Below are 18,223 nucleotides of genomic sequence, written 5' to 3'. Positions count from 1 at the left end.
CATATGTTTTAACCTCCATAGTACATTGTTATCACTTGGTCATATATCTCTTAAAGAACTTATGAAAATAAAAACAGCTTTTTAATGTTTACCATTTCTAGTGCTCTTTCATTTTTCCTGTAAATTCATATTTCTTTCTAGTATCATTTTCCATCTGTCTATATGCAATTCATCAACTCCAGAATTACCAGAGTTTTAATTAAATAAACCTAAAGCTACTATTAATACATTTAAATATACTGGTAAATCTACCTTTAGTTGTGAGGCACAGCAATCCTTACTGATGTTGTAGTTTTTTTTTAACATTTACAATCCTTCAAGGATAAAATTAAAGTTGGCTCTGAAAGAAAAATCTTTAATTGGCAGTCCTTTAAAGAAATTAGCATAAAATAATAGATAGAACTTAGTTCTGGACATAGGTTACTTGAGTTTTCAAAGGACTTTGTGTCTTAATTAAAGGTAAAGAAAATTACGAGAGTATAAAGAGGAAAGTCCTGCTGACACAGGCTTTTCAACTTGCAGTAAGTTACTGCTTTTCAGAATTGACATTTATTTGGTTATTTGCTGTTCTTGTGTGTTGTATTACTTGGTGGGTTGAAGCACTTACCCACTGTTTGGAGAAAGTGGCAGAAAATAGCCTTTTGAGCAAATCCCATCTGGTGGCAGCTTGGTGGGGATGAGTAATGCTGAGGAACAAGTCATCAAAGGATTTTACCTTTCAGCTTTTCTCCCAAATTTATTTGGCTTAAAGCTAAGAACGACAGCAGGATCTTGATTTAAAATGTCCAAAGCCCATAATATGGCTCATTTTCACTATTTGGTCATTCATATAACTGATGATATTGGGTGACACTTGATGCATAATTGTACTACAAACGTTGATTGGATACCAGCTAAGTGCCATATATATAAAATATTCACAGGTACAAAATCCTTCCTTTCCAGTGAGTGAGAAAGTTAAAGAGGTTGTTGCATTGCACTGAATACATGTGACGGTAAAGTAGAGAGTACAGCTAAAATACACAGGAGTTGCACCTAATCTAGACCTGGGGTGAGTCTGTGTTTGTAGCATTGGGGAAACAGGTTACCTGAGTTGAGTCTTAAAGGACTTAGTCGAGTGATGTGATGTAAGGATAGGACAGAGAGATTGGAGAAGGAGTTCCAGGAGGAGAGAATTAACTGTCTAGAACAAAGAGGAAAAAACATTCTATGGCATGATCAATAGTTTGAGATAGGAAGAAAGGAATGAGAGATGAGAATGTGGGGAGAAGCTTTGGTATGCTCATGGTTGACTGTATTTGTCATGCTTAAATACTTGGACTTGGTCCTAGAGGAGGTTTTTAGCCACTGGAGCATTTTAAACAGGAAAACGGTATTATCAGATTACTTATTTTAGAAAGATCATACAGCAGTGTGAAGAATATTAATACTGGAAATAGTTTCTTAGAAGGTTGATGAAGTCATCTTAGGCAGAAGATAATGGAAGTGAAAATGTAGAAGGATGTAGATGATTTGGAAACTATTAAAGAGGTTAGAACTGATAAGAAGTGATAGATGGGGTTAGAAGAAGAAAGGGTTGAGGATGACACCCAGTTTTCTGGATTAGGCATTGGAGGTGAATGGTATTACCATTCCTTTAAATGAGAAAGAGAAGAGGAGAAAGGCAGGAGTAATGATTTGAAACATGTTGAATTTAGGATACATACTTTATTAGGAAATTGAACAATGAGGCCTAGAATTTAAGAAAGTGTTCTTTTGGAGATAAAGACGCGAGTGGTCATTAGCATAGGACAAGCAGTATTGTCTTCACAACTCTCATAATCACACAACTAGAATTAGAACTCAAAGCCCACGATTACACATCACATCAGTCTATTTAGACATATTATTCTATAAAGACTGTTGAAAAACGGATACTTAGAGGTGACAAAATTCTAGGGTGGAAGTTAATATGCAAGGTTGTCTGTACTCTGAAATAACTCAAAGGAATGAAATGAAGGTGATAGAGGTGAGGGATGTGTTACTTCATAAATTCTGCTTGTTGACCAGCAGAGGGCAGGCAGTCTCACAACTCAGTATTTTCTGCTCTGTGCTGCCCTTGAGGCCTAGAAGCTCAGGTCTTTCAAACATAGATTTTCAGTGATCTTATTACATTATTACACTAAGGCCAGGCATCCAGGACACTTTTATTTATCTTTGCTTCCAAGACTTAGAAGATGTTTGATTTTTGTTCTGGAGCCAGATTTTCTTTCCACCCCCTGTGCCCTATGTCTAGTTCTTATTTTTCCTTAAAGTTTGAGACTTGAGTCATCCCTTAAGAGCTGCCATGGTGACATGGGGTTAGAATAAATCAAGTAGAGAGTCTGAGAAATATAAAGGATCTTTGCCTTTTAGAGGTTAAAATGCCCAACTCTTGTTCCTGGTCGACTGTTAAGATTCAGGGACACGTTTGTGTTTTCTTGGTCTTATGATTCAGGGACTAGAATGGAAGGAATGAACATCAGCTCCTGCAGACAATACTGATAAGTGTGGTTGGTCCTCCACTGTTTGATCTGAGGAGCTTGTGAAAACCTTCCTGTCCCAGGATACATCCCTCATCCATTTGCCATATGTCTGTAATGCCCATTAGTTTACTTTTTAGCTGTAAACATTCAAAGCTCAACTAAAATTTAAAAATTTCTCTAGGAGGGACAAGGTTAATGTAGCAGGACAAATTATTTAAATTAGCCAGGACTTACGAGAATAGGGCATTTAAACTAGGGGATGGAAAAAAAGATCTGGAACTAGGATTATGCTGTTTCCTGTTTATAAACCGTCAATGCCTCCCAACTGACAAATGATATTTATAGACTGTATACTGTATGCCAGGCATTGTTCTCATTTAATCCTCAGGCCAACCCTGTGAGATAATTAGTTACTGTCCCTATTTTGCAGATTAGGAAACTGAGGCACAGAGAAGTTAAGTAATTTGTCTGAGTTTCCTTATGGAGGAGACAATGTGTATTCACCACCATTCAGTCCCCCTGTATATCTTATGCTGCCAGAACAGTTCCTTTGCCCATAGTAGGCGCCCAGTAACCCAGATAACTTTTGAATTGAATCAGTACATGGGCTAGCATGAACTAGTTAGTATAGCAGTAACATAATTTAAGGAAACATGGAAAAAGAAGTAGAGACGCTTTTAAAAGTTTTACCTCACAGCACCTGCTCTATTAAGTTGGGGGGAAATGTGAATAATTGGTTATTTTTAATTACTTAGTGTCATTCTTAAAATGGTGTCATTGTTCTGAAATTGGTAACTGACAGTGTTCAAGTTTTCCTTATTAGAGCAAAAGCGTTTCTCAGAAGTTTCATTATAAAAATATGAAACTTTGTTTAGTGATATAATTGAACAAATTGAGGGCTAACTTAATTGACCTGGCAGTGTTGAAGAATGTTTACATTTAGTTTCGGTTACGCTTCCGAAAACATCTGTTGTACACTTAGTAAGTGAATTATTTCTTTCATCTTCACTGAATTCCATCTCTATTTTACCCTCTATTCATCTAAGTGAAGAATTCAGATTAAGGAATATCTTCACATAGAAAGTTGATTGGGAAAATCCTCTATTTCAGAAACAAATAGTACATTGTCCCAACAGGTTTTTTTTTCTTCTTACAAATGGTCTCCTAACTACTTTTGTGTTCTTTGGCACTGACAGTATAGTGTAACCAGAAATCAGCCCTAGGTGACTTTGGGCAAAGGACTTGGTGAGGAAGAAAATAAAAACTGATGGTGAAGGCAGGTTTGAATTTTTATGGCTCTGAGTTCCACCCGCTTTACCATGGATAATTGAGATGTAGCTGATTATTCTGGCCAGGTCAGTATGAAGCTGAAAAGTCAGATTGTGGATTTTTTCAAATCATAAGCATAGGAATAAAAATGCTATATATTTGTATCTAAGTTCAACAAAGATTAACTTTCCAAGCCAGTCACTGTTTGGGGGAAGAGAATGCTGTCACCTTCCTGAAGTTGTGAATTATAAAAGACATTTCTGTGGGATTACTGAATGTCCCTTGGGGTTTGTTTCATTTATAACATTGCCTCAGGCCTTGTGCTGCATCCTGTTGGAATGACCTCCTTTTCAACCCTGTGCTGGCAGCTGTGATGTGGCTCTTTCCCTGGGATCCTTCAGGCTTGTCACATGACAGACATGAACTGTGACCCCTTTGTTCCTTACCCAGATGGTTCTTTCTCCATAATTTTTTTCTATTTAACAATTTTGCCTTATCTTCTTTCCTCTTTTCCCTCTTCATTTCCCTTTGTATTTCCTACCTACACAAGACTTTTTTGGTAGCAGTTTAATTTTTTTTATTGAAGTAGGACATCAATGCAGAAAAGTACACAAATCATGAGTAAGCTCACTGAATTTTCACAGCAGAGCACACCTATGCAGACAGTACTTAGGTCAAGAAAGAGAACATCACCAGAATCCCAGAAAACCTCTACTATCCCCTTCTGGTTACCACTCTTCTCCCTTAAGGGGAATCATTATCCTGACTTCTATAGCTTTGCCTGTTTTAAACGTTATAGAAATGGAATCAAACCATATGTATTCTTTTGCATCTGGATCCTTTCATTTAATATTTTGTGACATTTGTCCATGTTACTCAGTTTGTTACTGCTGTGTAGTATTCCATTTGTATGAATAGTCCACAGTTTATTCTGCTCTTAATGGGCGTTTGGATCGTTTCTAGCTTAGGGCCATTATGAGTAGTAGTGCTAAACATTCTCATACATGTCTTTTTATCAAAAGACATGACATATTTCTGGATATTTACATAGAAATTAAATTGCCAAGATATAGTATGTCCAACTAGTCATTCAATTTAAATATTCATGTAAAACACTAAACGAGTGATTTTTGGCAAACTTGGTAGGAAAGATCTATAAACATATATAGATTCAGCTTTAGCATAATATATCTAATTTTTGGCTAAGAAAAATGCCTCTAGTTAAATATACTGTAGTTTTAAATAGATAACTCCTATATACAGCAAAATTGCTGCTCAGTGCCTGGGACATTAACTTTCTTCCTAATTTGTCCTTTTATCCAGTGTTCCAAAGCTGAGTTGGTGGGCCCAGATTCTGTAAAAATCTTATGAGAATATTTTGATGGTGATAATTTACAAGAGTTAAGATTATATCTGTGTTACACCACCTCTAAGTTAGTCTTTTTGTCCTTTTTTTTTAAACATGGACTTTCCAAAATTTGCTTCATGGATGCTTTTGAATGAGTCTGACCTAATGAGTATAGAAGTGGGATTGTGATATCATATCCCTTCAAAAGTGAGTAGTATCTTTGAAGGACATTTTATTCGACTGTGAGGTAAAGTCGAATGTAAGAACTCCCAGTCATTCTGTGAACATGTATGGAATTAAGTTCACTTGTTTTGACCATAGGGTTTTGGAGACCTTAAAGGGGATTTCCTTACCCTCCATTAAACTAAAACAAAGCAAAAAAAAAAAAAGAAAAATCCAGAAATGTAGAGGGAGTAATTAAAATTTGAAGGTTATTAAAAGATAGTAATGGAACCAGAAGATTCGCTTCCTGTGTTAGATAGATATCTTTCCTTGTGTAAGTCTTTTGGGTAGGGAAAGGAGGGTTGCCAACTCAATTGAGATGTTTTTGAAACAAAGTATAGTTAAAAAAGAAAAAGAATAAAGGATTCATTTTTGCCAAATTATTCTATATCTGAGTTTTCTGTATTTTTATTTCTTCTTCCAAATCTTTTTTTTAAATAGTAGTGTATAGACATATTGATACCTAGGAAACTTAATATCTTAATACAGAAGTATTGGGTTTCATTCAATTTTGAATGACATTTAGAACTCATGTTAGTTGTTATGTTTTAAACTGGTGTATTCAATTGAGAAAATACTGCTGATAATCTGTGTTGTTCTGTATACTTTGCTAAGCCATAGAAGGTATAGAAATGATAGTCCCTGTCCTCAGAAAGCTTACAATCTAGTGGGTATGTGCTGGTGGTGGTAGCGTATACAAATTACTATAATACGATGTAAGATAATTACCACAGTAAGAATTCTTATGGGGAAGGGGAGGGTAAGTAGACCCATTTGAAATGGGTCTTAAAGGTTGAGTAGGTTGGCCTGGAATGGCCTTTTGCTGATCTCTGCAATGGGAAGTAAGGCTGAAGAGAAGCCAGGTAATGAGTATGTACCTGATATGATGTATAATATAGAACAGGCTAAGAGTATTCACTTTATTATTTTTTTAACATCTTTATTGGAGTATAATTGCTTTACAATGGTGTGTTAGTTTCTGCTGGATAACAGAGTGAATCTATACATATACATACATCCCCATATCTCCTCCCTCTTGTGTCTCCCTGCCACCCTCCCTATCCCACCCCTCTATGTGGACACAAAGCACCGAGCTGATCTCCCTGTGCTACGCGGCGAGCATTCACTTTAGATCAAATTAAAAGTTGAGTCCCAGCTCAGTGTTGCTGTGTGACCTTAAACAGGGTTGCTGGGCTTCCCTGGTGGCGCAGTGGTTGAGAGTCCGCCTGCCGATGCAGGGGACACGGGTTCATGCCCCGGTCCGGGAGGATCCCACATGCTGTGGAGCGGCTGGGCCCGAGAGCCATGGCCGCTGGGCCTGCGCGTCCGGAGCCTGTGCTCCGCAGCCGGAGAGGCCACAACAGTGAGAGGCCCGCGTACCGCAAAAAAAAAAAAAAAAAAAAAAAAAAAAAAAACAGGGTTGCTTTAACCTGTCTAAGCTCAGTTTCCTCACTTGATAAATGAGGACAGCACCCATGTAACGTGCTGCAGTGTTGTATGAAAGAAAGATCATGTGTGGAAGGTGCTTAATGTAGCTCTCAAAGTATAATAAGTGCTCAAGTAGCTACTCTGGACAGAGAGGAGCCATTGAACGTTTTTGAACCATGGAGTGGTGGGATCTGAACCATGTGAGGCTTTCACTTTTACTTTTATAATTGACAAACAGAAGACCGCACACATTTAAAGTGTGTAATCTGACAGGTTCTTACATATATACACACCTGTGAAATCGTCGCCACAATCAGAATTATGACCACAGTCATCACTCCCGAAACTTTTGTCTAAGACCCTTAAAGAGGACAGTCTGCCCTGTGATGTACAGCAAAGAACGGATTGAAGTGGAGAAGTCAGTTAAAAGGCTGTGGCCATGGCCCAGGTGAGAGAGAGTGACTGAGGCCGTGAACTAGGTGTGCTGGCCATGGGCCTCCCCCAAGAGCCTGGGCTGCTGGAGGACAAGCTGCATCATGCTATTACCTCCAGCACCTACCCCAGGGGCCAGAGGCTAGCAGGCTCTTGCTGAATTGACAGGTTCTCTCTTTATGAAAGATTGCTTATTTTAAACTTGCTTCTCCCTTTACTTTGTATAGGGTTTAAAAGACAACCTTTTTGCTTCTGGGACATCCAGCCTGACAGCCACCAAACAGTTGCTTCGTCCAAGAATCACAAGAATCTGCCTCAGGGACCTGATCTTCTGTATGGAGCAGGAGAGGGAGATGAAGTATTCCCGAGCTCTGTACCTGGCCCTTCTGAAGTGACCATGGCCCTCTCCATCCAGATCCTTGCTACTTACTGCCAAAGAAGACATAAAGAGCGGTGTCACATGGTCCTGAGATTTCAGTTTCTGGAAAATAATCACCGATAGGGAAGACCATTGTTTACAGTTATATACTTTTATTAACTCTTATGTATTCCATTAGGTTCTTAATGACTAGGAATCAGCTTCTAAAAATAGGTTGTGAAGTACGGTTTATTTACACAGAAGTAGGCATATGCCTACCTACGTGTTTAATTCCAGCAAGGCTCTGTTTGTTACTCCCTGCTTCATTTGCCAAACTATTAATAGGTAAGGCGTCTTTCCCTAGTACAGCCTGCATTGAGATGCAGGGGGAAGAAAAGAAGGGTCACCACTTACCAGGAAACTATGTATTTCACCCTACATGGAACCTGACTCAAAGCATTAGGTTTTCTGGACTGGAATCAGAAGTTGCTTAGCAAGTTATGACAGTTGCCTTCTGTGGTTGAAGGTGACAAGCCACAGGGTAAGGCCAGTGGTGGCTTTTGTCGGCTGAGTCCCATTGTTGTTAAAACATAGACAAATGGAGATAGTTTGTGCCTGAAGTTGCTGTTCCCTGGTTCACCTCACCACCAGCGATGGAGGGAAAATGAAAATGGAATCATAAAACAGGAAATATGCTGTATACACCTAAGAGGGGTCAGTGGTCGAATTGGAACTCCGAACCAACCAGTACATGTTTTGTTGACAGGAAAAAAATCACAGCCCAACCAAAAAGGAAAATGTATCAAACATTTTCAAATTACAGTATTTCAAAAGGAAGAAGTTATTCTTTGTTTTGTGTACTGCTTTAAATCTCAAGAAGGATAGTTTTATAAACTCCTTTAGTTACCCTAAGTTTTAAGCATCTTGTTGCATTAAAAAAAATCATAATTGCTGATTAGAAATTTTTAACAATGGGATTCCATTTTGGATTCTGTACTCAAAAGGTAAGGTCAGCATCTTACTCTTGGAGATCTTGGCTCTACATATATTATGAGAAGCATGTTATATATACTCGTCTGAGGAGGAAGCTGACATTTTGCAACGCAAACGCTCTTTTTTTTTTTTTTTTTTAATTCCACTTTTGTGGTATGTAGCTGGTGAAAAATAATAGCTGTAGTTAGAATCACATACAGAAAGAATGCGTAAATCCTCCAAAGAAGGCTAAAGAAAAGAAAAAAGGGAAAGCTGTGCTTCTTAGAAAAAGAATTCAGGGGAATAAAACCTCAAGTATGTTATTCTTCATCCTGTTCTTCCCATCGGGACTGTTATGGCCGTATTCTATACTGTAGTAAGTTTCAAATTGGCCACATTTTCTGTTTCAGCGAGTTATTATGTAAAAATGCTATAGATTATGTGTATGTTAAAAGAGTCCTTTAAGAAGAGATCTGTACCTAAAGTTGTTTTTGTATATTTAAATGCTTAGCTTTATTTTTTGGTAAAGTGCAGCACACTCCCATATTTGTGTGTAATCTTATGGATCAGATGTTTAAAATTATTTCAAATACTTCATTAAAATAATTATTTTATTATAAGAATAACTTTGCTCAGTCACTGACTTTGGAAATATCTCTGGAAGTTGGCCCCTGAAGCTGGGGGCAGGGCAGTAGATCTTTCTTGGCTGGGATTGTTACTTTGGAGTGTGAGCATTTGGGTTCCAGAAGCTCACTTCAGATCCAAGTTCCTGTATCACTTTCTTTGAAATAGTTGTAAACTTGCATGGTACTTGACTCACAATGAGAGCTACACATATTCATTACAAAAGCTTCTCTTGCCCATCAAGGTTTTCTTACAAAGGTATTCTTTTTCAAAATTTATCCTTAATATACATTTTTAAACTTTGTGTCCTAAAGTATATCTTACACACAAAAGAACAAACACAGTGGACCCAAGGTATTCTTCCACTCAGTTTGCAAAATGATGGCCTTGGGGCCGATTTGATCTCTAAATGTGTTCTCTGTAACTCACATGGTGCTGCCAGTACTTTAATTCACAAAAATCTATATTTCCACTTCTTTTGAAAAATTAGAAGATCTGGAGTCACTAGGTGTACCGTCTGTGTGACAGTCTGCTGGAGCCGACCAGTGGCTGTCCACTTCAGATGTGGGAGCGTAAATTCACCTTCCCTTGCCTGATCCCTTTAAGCACTGAAGTGTGAGAGTCTGCCTTCAATGTTGATCTTAAGTGATGAACACTAAAAGGGGAAAGTGCCAGAAATTCTCCATCTATTTACTGTTTTTTAAGCAATTTTATTGAGGCATGTTTTACATATAAAATTCACCATTTTATCCATTTAATTTTAATATGACCGATGGACCTTTTAAATTGTTTCCTCCTGAATATCTGTAAGATTCTTCTCCTCTTAAAAGAAGCGAAGTTTAACATTCTTGTAAAGCCTATATTTCTTTTTCTTTTTCTTTTTCTTTTATTGAATGAAAGATTCTTTAAATTCTCTAGCGCTTTAGTGCTTTACAATTTTCAAGTTTCACACACATGATTTCATATAATCCCATACTAACCCTTTTTTCCCTACTCCTGTAATGCCCCTCCCTCCTTCCCTCTCCCCACTGGTAACCACTAATTTGTTCTCTATATCTGTGAGTCTGCTTCTTTTTTGTTTTATTCACTAGTTTGTTGTATTTTTTAAATTCCACATATAAGTAATATAATACAGTATTTGTCTGACTTATTTCACTTAGCGCAATGCCCTCCAAGTCCATCCATGTTACTGCAAATGGCAAAATTTCATTCTTTTTTATGGCTGAGTGGTATTCCGTTGTGTGTGTGTGTGTGTGTGTGTGTGTGTGTGTGTGTGTGTGTACCACATCTTCTTTATCCAGTCATTTGTTGATGGAAATTTAGGTTGCTTCCATACTTGACAATTGTAAATAATGCTGCTATGAACGTTGGGGTGCATGTATCTTTTAAAATTTGTGTTTTTGTTTTTTTTGGATATATACCCAGGAGTGGAATTGCTGGGTCATATGGTAGTTCTAGTTATAGTGTTTGGAGAAACCTCTATACTTTTTTCTACAGTGGCTGCACCAATTTGTTGGGTTGGCCAAAGAGTACCTTTGGTTTCTAAGTAAAAATAAAAGACACATTTTTCATTTTCACCAAGAACTTTATTGAACAACATATTCACCCTTTTGTTCCACTACCTTCTGCCATTTTTCAGGCAAGTTCAAAATTCCATCTTCCCCAAACCTTTTATCTTTTTGAGCAAAGAACTGTTCCAGGTGCTTTTTACAGTCTTCCAGGGAATTAAATTTTCTTCCATTAAGAGAATTCTGTAACGACCTAAATAAATGGAAATCCGAAGGTGCAACGTCTGGTGAATACGGCGGATGAATCAGAACTTCCCAGACAAGCTATAACACTTCTTGCCTGGTCATCAAAGAAACGCGGTCTCGCGTTATCCTGATGGAAGATTATGCATTTTCTTTTGACTAATTCTGGATGCTTTTCATCAAATGCTGCTTTCAGTTGGTCTAATTGGGAGCAGTACTTGTCGGAATTAATCGTTTGGTTTTCCGGAAGGAGCTCATAATAGAGGACTCCCTTCCAATTCCACCATATACACGACATCACCTTCTTTGGATGAAGACCGGCCTTTTGTGTGTTTGGTGGTTCATTTCGCTTGCCCCTCGATCTCTTCCATTCCACATTATTGTACAGTATCCACTTTTCATCACCTGTCGCAATTTGTTTTAAAAACGGAACGTCTTCATTACGTTAAGTAGAGAATTGCATGCAGAAATACGGTTGAGGTTTTTTTCGCTTAACTTACATAGAACCCAAACATCAAAGTGATTAACATAACCAAGCTGGTGCAAATGATTTTCAATGCTTGATTTGGATATTTTGAGTCTGTCGACTATCTCCCGCGTGGTGTAATGTTGATTGTTCTCAGTTAATGTCTCGATTTGATCGCTGTCAACTGGTCTGCCCAACCGTGGAGCATCACCCAGCGAGAAATCTCCAGCACAAAACTTCGCAAACCACTTTTGACATGTTTGATCAGTCACAGCACCTTCTCCATATACTGCACAAATCATTTTTTTGCATTTCGGTTGCATTTTTACCTTTCTTGAAATAATAAAGCATAATATGCCGAAAATGTTGCTTTTTTTCTTCCATCTTCAATATTAAAATGCCTACACAAAAATTCACTAATATTGATGTCATTTTTTAAATGCATGCTGATATGACAGCTGTCACATACAGTCTAACAAAATTGTTTTGAATGAAGTTAAAGACAACTAAGTGCTACTAGAGCCATCTTATGAAAAACCAAATGAACCTTTTGACCAACCCAATACATTCCCACCAACAGTGTACGAGGGGGTCCCTTTTCTCCACATCCTCGCCAACATTTGTTACTTGTGGGTTTTTTGTTTCTTTGTTTTGTTTTTTGGATGATGGCCATTCTGACAGGTGTAAAGTGATATCTCATTGTGGTTTTGATTTGCATTTCCATGATAGCTAGTGATGTTGAGCATCTTTTCATATGCCTGTTGGCCATCTGCATTTCCTCTTTAGAAAAATGTCTGTTCAGTTCTTCTGCCCATTTTTTTTAATCAGTTTTTTTTTTTGATGTTGAGTTGTATGAGTTGTTTATATATGTTGGATATTAACCCCTTACTGGCCATATCATTTGCAAGTATCTTCTCCCATTCAATAGGTTGTCTTTTCATTTTGTCAGTGGTTTCCTTTGCTGTGTAAAAGGTTTTAAGTTTAATTAGGTCCTATTTGTTTACTTTTGTTTCCTTTGCTTTAGGAAACAGATCCAAAAAATATTGCTGCGATCTATGTCAAAGGGTGTTCTGCCTCTGTTTTCATCTAGGAGTTTCTTCTATGTATTCAGCCTTACATTTAGGTCTTTAATCCATTTTGAATTTATTTTTGTATATGGTGCTAGAGAATTTCTAATTTCATTCTTTTACAAGTAACTCTCCAGTTTTCCCAGCACCATTTATTGAAGAGTCTATCTTTTCTCCATTGTATATTCTTGCTTCCTTTTTCATGAATTAATTAACCATAGCATTGGGTTTATTTCTGGGATTTCTATCCTGTTCCATTGATCTAAGTGTCCGTTTTTATGCCAGTACCATACTGTTTTAATTACTGCAGGTTTGTAGTATAGTCTGAAGTCAGGGAGCATGATTCCTCCAGCTCTGTTATTCTTTCTCAAGATGGTTTTGGCTACTTGGGGTTTTTTGTGTTTCCGTACAAATTTTAAAATTACCTGCTCTAGTTCTGTGAAAAATGCCATTGGTATTTTGATAGGGATTGCATTGAATCTGCAGATTCAATGCCTTGGGTAGTATGGTCATTTTAACAATATTAATTCTTCCAATCCAAGAACATGGTATATCTTTCCATCTGTTGGTGTTGTCTTCAGTTTCTTTCATCAGTGTCTTAAAGATTTCCGAGTACAGGTCTTTTACCTCCTCAGATAGGTTTATTCCTAGGTATTTTATTATTTTTGATGCAGTGGTAAATAGGATTGTTTCCTTAATTTCTGTTTCTGATAGTTCATTGTTAGTGTATAGAAATGCAACAGATTTCTGTATATTGTGTATCCTGCAACTTTATTGAATTCATTGATGAGCTCTAATTTTCTGGTAGCATCTTTAGGATTTTCATGTCATCTGAGAAAAGTGATACTTTTACTTCTTCCTTTCCAGTTTGGATTCCTTTTATTTCTTTTTCTATTCTGATTCTGTGGCTAGGACTTCCAAAATTTTGTTGAATAAGAGTTAAAGCCTATATTTCTTGAAATCTGATTTGAGGTAAATTTTGTCTCATTAAAATTTTGGCAAAAGTTTATTTAGAATTAAAACCATTTATACTAGTTATGTCATAGTTGCAGCAAAAAAAACCACAAGCAATATTAGGACATATTCTTCAGAAAAATAAGAAACCAAGATCTCAGGGGGATTAAGTTGGACCTTATACCTAGTTGTACAATGAACCAACTAAATGTTTATGACACTTTAACCTCAGCAAGACTCAGTGATTCTACAGGAAATAAAAGTATAATATATCCTATGTTTGTATATGACCTAGTAGCCAGTTTTTACCTTGTTGTTTTTAGCGTTATTTTTTCAGATACTTTCATATGCCTTGCTGCCCTGAAACAACTTTTTTTTTTTAACATTTAGGCACAGTTTACATCTGATATCAACTTCTTTTTCTCTGACTTTTTAACAACCTCTTGGTATTTTCACATGCATTTTAGCTGTATGGCATTGGTGCAATTACGTTTTCACCGAAGTTATTCCATCAGTTAGAAATTGTTCCAAGTAGAATATATTTGCCATAATTTTCTTTGGGAAACTTTGAGAGACTGCTGTGCATGCAAGAAACCTAAAGTGTTGGGCACTGTGTACTTGGACACTGACTGGTTGGGTGAGAGGAACAGATAATGTTAACAGTTATATGTTTAGAATTTGTGTAGACTTTGCACATTGAATATTTGTGGGAAGAAAATACTTCCAAGGAACTCACTTGAAGACTTTTGACTTTGTTGGTAAAACATGATGAGAGCAATTTTAATGGCAGCTCTTCTCCTTTCAAATAATAAGGTCAGTTTGATATCTTTCTAAGTTCTCTTATAGGCGGTACTGAGGCAATGTCGCCCTGGCTGACATTGTCAACATCTCAGTCTTGCCTCTTACCAGTTGTGTGACCTTGGGTAAACTATTTAATCTCTCTGCCTTTGTTTCCTCATCGGCAAATAAGAGTACCTACCGGTGAGGTAGTTGTGAGAATTTAATGAATTCTTAGAACAGTGTGTCGCATGTAGTAAACACTGTATTTGTTAGTAACGGTGGTTGTCACGGCTGTATCAATTCTGAAAGGCATAGTTCTACCTCCCACCCACCTCCAGTACTAGATTGTATTGATAAAAGTCACTAGTTGAATGCATGAACCTAGTATCTTATTTTAAATAGAATAATCTAAGCTCATGCAAAAGTCTAATGTATTGCATTGAGGATTGGAGGATGGGAGGCTAGAAGGAGAAAAGTATGATACTATAGTGGAGCCATTAAGCAGAGTAATTCTTATGTCCCTAGCTTTGCCTATTAAGTTTCTTGTAGGGTTGGAAGCAGTAATGAAGCCGTGCCGTTATTTTAAAATTTTTAATTGAAACTATTATAGATATTGTGAACAATCAAATCACATAACAGGGCATACCAAAGTAATTCTACTCACAGACCTCCTGAGGTCCTGAGCTCCCCTCCCTAGATTCACTTTTACCAGTTTCATATATCTCTTAACAGACATAGTTTGTATACATATAAGCACATAGTTGTAGGTTTCCCCTTTATTTGCATACGGGAGCATACTGATCTATCCCTTGCCATTCTCACGGTTTCATTATTCTTAATTCAATTTATACTGTGTCCCAGGCCAGGGGTCCTAGTAGAATCTTCCTGTAAATCTTTGGGAAAACAACACTGAATTTTTCCTTGAGGGATTTAGTCTCAGATTTTCTTACTGTTTTGTAAATTTTCTTATTTCACTAGGAGAATTCAGTCATACCTGAGTGTGTGTCAACAACGTTCCTCTACCAAACAGGCATCATGAAAAGCAACAAGGGGAGTAGAGGTTTCCTCTGGGAGGAAGTGGAGAGAGGGAAAGAGGAAAAATCATTTAAAGGAAGAACTGAGTATTCTAGTTGTAATTATAAAGTTTCACTGACAGAACCCTCCCACCGTGAACACTAGCATTGGAAGCCAACCTGAATTGAGGATCACTCCAACCTCTTTTTTGTAAGATTGATACTCTTCATTTAAATGTAATAAGTAGATCATAATAGGGATGATCTAAATTTGGGGTTCCTGAGAATGATCCATGAAGGAATGCCTGATACCAAAATATTCATTTGGCAAATTTGTAAAAATTTTCTGCACTATGGGGAACAAAGATGCATAAGACACAGTCCATGGCCTGGAGGGGTTTTCTAGTCAGAGAGATGGACTCTAGATACATAAACACAAAGTAGCATATACTCCTCCTAAAGAGAGGTGTAAATAGTTTCTTGTAGGTGCCTTTAGAAAAAAAGATGTCACTTCCAAATGGAACAATCGTATTCAATTTCTCACAGAAGAGATAGAATTTGACCTGTGCAATGAAAGGAATGGTTAAGATTTTTTCAAGTCGTATGTTTTAAGGCCTTCTAAGGCAAAAGGTTGGGAAGCAAAAAAAAAAAAAAGGATAGAGTACTTTTAGGGAAGTAAATATCTAGATCTAGTTTGGCTGATTATGAAAGTCATGTAAGGGAGAAATGGAAAATAATTTTGGAAATTAAGATAACGGCAACTAATATTTACAGTGTCCAAAATTCATAGATACAAAAGAATATAAGTTCCCTACCTTTGTCTTCTAGATATTTATAATTTTTATTTCAAAGTGATTATAGAAAAAGAGAGTGGTAAGAGTTCCCTGAAACGAACCCCTTACCCACCCAAAAGATTTTCCCTTGATTATAACAATGATATATTCACACTGTATAAAATTTGGAAAATAAAAGACTATAAGGAAAATGAAAAATATAATAATATTCGGTGCATTTCTTTCTATCCTTTTTTTTTCTGTGCTAAATCTGTAGATAGATGTTTTAGATCATGAAGTTGATCCAGCTTTGTATCCTTACCTACACACCATTGGAGACACTAGGGAAAATGAACTGAAACACAGCTAGGAGAATAAAACATCACTTTTTTGAGTTCTGTCTTTTCAAAGTGATGTTGAGGCCATGTTTCTGGTGCCCTCATACAGCATGTGGATTTGTTTAAAACAATTTCAGTCTGCTGAACTTCGGGGTGAAATGAGAGTACCTTTTATGTCTCATCATTACTTGCATTGGGCCTCTACATGAGAAGGTAATGTGGAGGAAGAATTGCCATAATTCTCTGTAAACTATTGAGCAGATTCAAAGCTAGTGTAGGAATGTTATCCATGAGGTTTAGGCTATAGGACTGATAACTTTCCTATTTGTAATCTTAATGGAGGCTCTGCCTGAAGATGAGGGGAAGGTAAGGATTTGCTGGTTGGCTTCTTGATGAAATCTCATGCCTTCGGTTTTCATGTCCCTAAAAAGAAGTGTGAAGTTGTGCCAGCTGGTCGTCAAGAAACCTTTAAACTTTCAGATGGTATGAGTATCTCACTGGGTGCTTCCTGGGAGTTTTAATTGCTATCAAAGTAGACAGTGGTTGCCTCTGCGGCTGAGGAGAGCAATTGAATAAATGGTGCATCATGCCTTTTCCGTGTCTTCTGCCATTATCAAAAAGTGTAAGTTGTGCATGGTGCTGGGCCAGACCCCAATCAAAGAACAATCCAAGCATCCTTCTTGAGGTATATCGAGCTAGTTGAATTTCCCACGGCTTCGAAAACAAATTGCCGCGACTGGGCTGCTTAAAACACAGTTAAATTCTCTCACGGTTCTGGAGGCCAGAAGTCTGAAATCAAGGTGTCAGCAGGGCCAAGCTGCTTCCAGAGGCTCTGGGGAGAACCTTCTTTGCCTTTCCAGCTTCTGGTAGCTTTTAATGGCCTTGACTGTGACAGCAGAACTCCAGTGTCTGCTTCCATCTTCACATGGTCTTCTCTGCGTCTTCTGTGTCCTCTCCTCTTCTTATAAGAACACCAGGCATTGAATTCAGAGCCCACTCTAATCCAGTATGATCTCATCTTGACCCTCAGCTAACATCTACAAAGACCCTATTTCCAAATAGGGTCCCATTCTGAGGTTCCAGGTGAACATGTATTAGGTAGGGGGACACTGTCCACCCCACTATAGGAGCATACTGTATATGATTATGTATTCCTGATACTTTATTTTTTACCTCTGACTTCAAAAGTAGTGAAAAACTTAATGGTTGTTAAAATGTAAAGGGGTTGACTTTATGTCTCCCTAAATGGGTATCTTAGAATCTTGTGGTCTGTCAAGATACCTGTCCTCCACTTCTCCCCGCTTCTCTCCTCTTTCAGCTCAGAAGTTCCTAGTAGGTGGCTCTGTTCTGAGAAATGTGTCTTTGATGTGGTTTAGACTGTGCCATCCTGGTGTTTACAGAAGTATATTCAAGTGACTCTGTCTTCAGAAGCCTTTTGAGATTCTGAATGCTATGTACATGTTGACTGTTCTTAAGGAAATTCTCCACACTATGAGCAAATCATAAGTTTATTTCTAACAAGTGTCAAGTATTAGAATTTTTTTAATAGAAGTGAACCCAGGTCCTCTCTGCAAGAATGTCAAGGGAGTACAGGCGTACCTCATTTAATTGTGCTTTGCTTTACAAATTGAAGGTTTGTGACAACCCTGTGTCGAACAAGTCTATTGGCACCATTTTTCCAGCAGCATTTCCTCACTTCATGTCTGTGTGTCACAGTTTGTTTAATATCTCGCAATATTTCAAACCCTCCACCAGCAAAAAGATTATGACTCGCTGAAGGCTCAGATGATAGTTAGCATTTTTTAGCAATTAAGTGTTTTTAAATAAAGGTATGTACATTGTTTTTTTTGTTTGTTTGTTTGTTTTTGCGGTACGCGGGCCTCTCACTGTTGTGGTCCCTCCCGTTGTGGAGCACAGGCTCCGG

The 18,223-nt window shown here is 37.5% G+C and overlaps 1 protein-coding gene across 2 annotated transcripts in view; it reads left to right on the top strand.

The window, feature by feature from the left end:
* The window catches only part of TAF4B (TATA-box binding protein associated factor 4b), a 111,251-nt gene extending 103,401 nt beyond the window's left edge, over nt 1–7,850 (top strand). Inside the window, exons 15-16 of one of the 2 annotated variants that reach the window (XM_065889795.1) lie at nt 5,292–5,298; nt 7,431–7,598. In XM_065889795.1, the coding sequence (XP_065745867.1) occupies nt 5,292–5,298; nt 7,431–7,598 (175 nt within the window). Of the gene's footprint in view, nt 1–5,291; nt 5,299–7,430 lie in introns of both variants that reach the window. The other variant, XM_065889794.1, reaches the window with a different exon arrangement.
* The last annotated feature ends 10,373 nt before the right edge of the window (nt 7,851–18,223 follow it).

Source organism: Phocoena phocoena, chromosome 13, assembly GCF_963924675.1.
Source record: "Phocoena phocoena chromosome 13, mPhoPho1.1, whole genome shotgun sequence".
Lineage (NCBI taxonomy): Eukaryota > Metazoa > Chordata > Mammalia > Artiodactyla > Phocoenidae > Phocoena > Phocoena phocoena.
The sequence above is the reverse complement of the archived record's forward strand: the minus strand, read 5'-3'. Positions and strand labels throughout refer to the sequence as shown.